The sequence below is a fragment of the Penaeus vannamei genome, chromosome 36, assembly GCF_042767895.1.
Source record: "Penaeus vannamei isolate JL-2024 chromosome 36, ASM4276789v1, whole genome shotgun sequence".
NCBI lineage: Eukaryota > Metazoa > Arthropoda > Malacostraca > Decapoda > Penaeidae > Penaeus > Penaeus vannamei.
In genome coordinates this window covers 19,717,041-19,722,040 of record NC_091584.1, presented here as the reverse complement: position 1 = coordinate 19,722,040, position 5,000 = coordinate 19,717,041, and the positions used below count along the sequence as shown (strand labels likewise).

The 5,000-nt window shown below is 30.9% G+C and overlaps 1 protein-coding gene across 3 annotated transcripts in view; it reads left to right on the top strand.

Moving 5' to 3' along the window:
* The window catches only part of Ir25a (ionotropic receptor 25a), a 52,240-nt gene that overhangs the window by 46,377 nt on the left and 863 nt on the right, over positions 1–5,000 (top strand). For 2 of the 3 annotated variants that reach the window (XM_070114602.1, XM_070114601.1), the window contains exon 21: positions 4,750–5,000. This exon is cut by the window's right edge. In XM_070114602.1, coding sequence (XP_069970703.1) covers positions 4,750–4,798 — 49 coding nt within the window. In that variant the 3' untranslated portion in view covers positions 4,799–5,000. Of the gene's footprint in view, positions 1–2,110; positions 2,173–4,749 lie in introns of all 3 variants that reach the window. The other variant, XM_070114603.1, reaches the window with a different exon arrangement.

The window sequence follows — 5,000 nt, the reverse complement described above, 5'->3', positions numbered from 1 at the left end:
TTTATTATTATTATTTTTTGGGTGTTACGTGTTTCAGTATTTGTTCTTATTATGATTTTGAAGATATGTTGTTTTTGTGTGTGTGTGTGTGTCGGTTATATACATCCCTTCATATCATTTTAGGTTATTGAGTTATTTATATTTTTCTATTAACATCATGTTTGTCTTCTGTTTTTTTTTTCGTTGTTATTTCATCTGAATTATCTCCATTTTCTCCCCTTTTCTCTCTTCCATATTTCTCTCTTGCTTTCTCTACTTCATTCTTCGAAAAGCAAATTTGACCTGAATTATAAATTTTAATTTGAATATTTCTTTTCCCCAGAATCTCTTTTCATTAAGTTTTTGATAAGGATGATAATGGCGACAGGATTAGTTATGATGATAACTGTAACAGTAATACTGATAACCTAGGTGATGACGATGATGATGATAATAATAGCAATGATAATAATGATGATGATAATGATGATAGTATCATCATTATCAGTGATGACTGATAATCGTAGTAAAGTGATGATAATAACAGTAATAATGATGATAGTAATGCTAATAATAATGATAAAAATAATAATGAAAATAATAACAAGTATGATTGCAGTAATGATTATGGTTATAGGAATGATTATGTTATCATTATGATCATTACCATTAATACCATAATCATTTTCATTATCTAATATCGTTGTTATTATTATGATAACTCTTATTGTTATTATTATCATTATTACCATCATTATCACCATCATTACTATCTTTATCATCATCAATTTCACTATTATTATCATCATTATTATCATAATTGTGTTACTATAGTCATTTCAATAATAGTGATGATAATGACAAAAATAATTACAGTGACACTACTAAGAATAAAAGTCACAAGATACAAAAATAAAACTAAAAATACAAAAAAAAAATAGAGATGAAGATAATGCAGAGTAAAACATAATAGACTAAATAGAAAAAAATAATAATAATAAGAGAAAAAAATCAATAAATAGATAAAATAAACATATCTGGCACCTCACTCCACCCTACCCCATGCCATAATCGTTAATCTTGCATAAAGTTGCATATCTCTTCCAAAATGTTTCATACTTTTTTTTCCTCTTCATTTCATGGCTGAATTAATCTTCATCTTCGTCACTTTTTCTAGGAATAACTTCAATAAAGCAGAATTTAAAAGTGTATTTGTAATTGGTGTTAAAATTTTCGTTTAGTATCACGTTTTTAATAAAAGTATGTATTTATTTGAGTATAATTCATGATTATGTGTATTAAGTTATTTATTTGTTGTTGTTTTTTTTGTGAATGTATTAGACATGTACATTGTTCGTTGAATAGTAATAAGTATTCATTTCATAGTTTTCCTTATGTTGAAATAAACCACATTTGTAGTCTGTTTCTTCTCCAGTGAATATAAAATGCTTCGCTAATCTAAATAGTTATATATTTTTTATCAATAATGTTAGATTCTCACCAATAGATGCTTCACTTATATATTTATATAAAAAAACATAATGTCATGTAGTATCACCATAGTAATATATATGTGTATCTCACGTTTGAAATCCTTTTTACCCTAAACCCTAAATCCTTCATACACCTAAATCCCCGGCGTTTTCCTAAAATAAAATCCAGTTTAAAATCCTAATATCTTGCACTCACCTCTCATAAACTCACAGGCTCTAAATACCTCATACTAATTCCTATTAATTCCTACCAATTAGACACTACAATCCTTGCCAAATCCTAGCCTTAATCACCTTACTCTACCATTTCACACACACACACACACACACACACGCGCACACACACACACACACACACACACACACACACACAAATCCTAAACAACACAAATCCTAAACAGAACACAAAATAATATAAATCCCATTATAAAAATCCTATCCAGCAACCTCATACGCCTCCTACAACAAACTCTCGACCTTCTTTGCCCCCCAAAAAATAATAACAAAAAAAGGTAAAAATAAAAAGATAAAAGATACACAAAAAATCAAAGACAAATGGACAATATTTTAGCGAAACTAACATACAAAAACCTGGTACGACACAGATATAAAACTCCCGACCCATTTACCCCAACCAGCTCCGTGATCGGGTAGTGAAAGGGGGAAACTCCTCTGATCCTTGACCTTTGACCTCGCTTCAGTAAGGACTCGTAAATGCTATGTTGACCTGTGATGAGATTGCTGCATGTGCTTTCTTTTGCTTGCCTCATTTGCTTTGACTGTAGTTATTGATACTGATAATTTTGTTTTTGTCAGATCATTGTCATATCCAATATCCTTATCGTTATTATAAGTATAATATAATAACTTCATTATTGCTGCTGCTGTTATCATCACAATGATAATGATGATAGTAATATCAATGATAATGATATTGATAAGATTATTATCATCATTATTGCTAATAATTTTTATTATCATTATCATTATCATTAGTATCATAGTTGTTATAATCATTATTGTTATTATTAAAATCATCATCAATACTATGATCATTATTGCCATTATCGTTATCCTTATTATCACATCCATTATCATTATTTCTATTTTTCATCAAAATCATTACCATTATCACCATTACCTTTATCATTTTTAGAACCATTATCATCAATATTATCACCATCAGTAGTACCATTATCATTATGATTACCATTATTACTATCACTATCATAATCATCATCATCTTTAACAGGTCCACCTCCATTCAGCCATTTTTAAATTTCATTCATTCATCTTTTCCTCATGAGGCAAATGTTTTCATTATTCTGTTTTCTTCCTCCTGTTTCTTATGCTCTTTACTCACCTATTAATTTATCATTTTTAAACTTTTTAATTAAATGTTTCATAAAATCAAAATTTGGATATATTTTGGGAAAAAGAAAGCAAAAAGGTAATGGATAAAATTATATCAGCAAATAATGATAATGAAATGGTTACAAACATATATGGTATTGAGAATTATCCTAATGATATTTTTGGGAGTAATGTTAATAATAATGATGATAATGATAGCAGTCACATTGATGGTAACAATGATAATACTGAGGATAGTAGTGATAGTAATAGTAAAAACATTGGTAATAATGATAATAATAATAATAAAAATAACGAAAATAATAATGATAATATTAATAATGATAATAATAATAGTGATAATGATAAAATAATTATAAAGATAATAGTGATGATATTATTTATACTAATGACAATGATGGTAATAGTAATCATGATAATACTGATGTTAATAATAATGATGATAATGAAAATAATAATAAAAATAAAAATGATAATAATAATGATGATACTAATACCATCACTACTACAACTAATATTACTAATAATATTGATAATCATCTTTTCATCATTTCACTCATTCCATTTTCTGAAGACACCAGCATCATTACGTAAGTTATAATGATAAGGGGTGGGGCGAGATGTAGACATATACCATCCGACTCCATCTCATCCATAAAACAAATGATACTCAGCCCTCCTAGAAATCTCATTTTATCAAACTATTCATACTATTCATACTACTGTTTTGAAAATGATTTGTATTTTTCCCCCTAATAGTTCCTCACGGATCCCGACGATATTGGTGTCGATGGATTCCTCTCACCACCTCCAGCGCAAACCCCCCCAACCCCCCCTTTAGGATAGCAGGGGGTGGCATGAAAGGTACCGACGAAATTGCGAGGTAAAATGTGAATCCTCTGCACAGGATGAGAGAGCGTAGGGCTGCTTGGCACGGCGCTCTTGCATGACGGTCGTGAGCTCTCTCTCCTGCTGTGAATGCGTGGACGGTTCTGTGTTTCTCTGGGATATCTTATTCATTAAATAATATTAATGTTTTACCCCGCAATTTATTTCCCTGGTGCCTTTCATGCCATCCCCTGCTATCGGGGCCGAGAATTCTGGGGATTTCCACGCAGTAATTATTATGTTTTTGGAAATTAGAGAGTGAGAGGAATCCAACGATATTAAAATCATCACGATCCGTTAGGTGGAATTATTAGATAAACACAAAACAAAACAAAAGAATTGTCTCTTTGTAAAGATGTCAGTTGAGGACATGTGGATTTTTTTTTAGAAATCATGCATGGTCTTTGATTTTGAATGGCAATTTGGTATGCTGCATGTTTCTTTACATATCCATAAAACTACAAAGCAAAAAAACAAACAAACAAACAAAAGATAAACAATACGTAAGCATGTAATGATGTATGCATGTATGAATTCTGTTCCAACCAATTGGCGTCTGGGCTTCTTTTTTCAAGTTATATTATTGTGTATTTTTTCCCTGTTTATCTGATACACTGAATGAGAACATACCGTAATCTTGACATTGTTTACTAATGACAGCTTGAGAAAAAAAATCCATTTTCGTAAAAGCATATCAACATTCACAGACTTAATAATAATGGTTTACGGAATGTACTAATACTTATAATTTGACACAGTTTTGAATGCATTTATTTTATTACAAATTCAACAGGAGAGTTACATAATGTTTGCTGTTTTACATTAAATTTTAAGTATTAAGGGGGAATTAACGTTACCTTTAAGACGCCAAAGAACGTAAAGCAAATCCTTCACACCAATACCCTACAAAAGTAATAAAACTAGAAGAAACAAAACGATATTTATACACACACATTCAAATAACTTTTTTAACCGCTCGCCTAACGGTATTTCACCACCCATCCTTCCTCCACAGCGGCACAAATAACGGCTTTGACATCGCACCGGTTGGCAATCCTTGGTAGTGTTGCAACAGGAGAACCCGACCTTGCTCATTCCTGCCATCTGGCGGCAACGCTGGGAAGCTGCACGTGACGTCACTCGGTCGCTTATTCAACAATTACCACGTCAGTTGTAGGGTGGTCGAAAGACAGTGGGGCGTGAGGATCAAATATAAGTTTTTTTTTTCCTGTAAAACGGAAATGTTAGATTGAAAACAAACTTGTT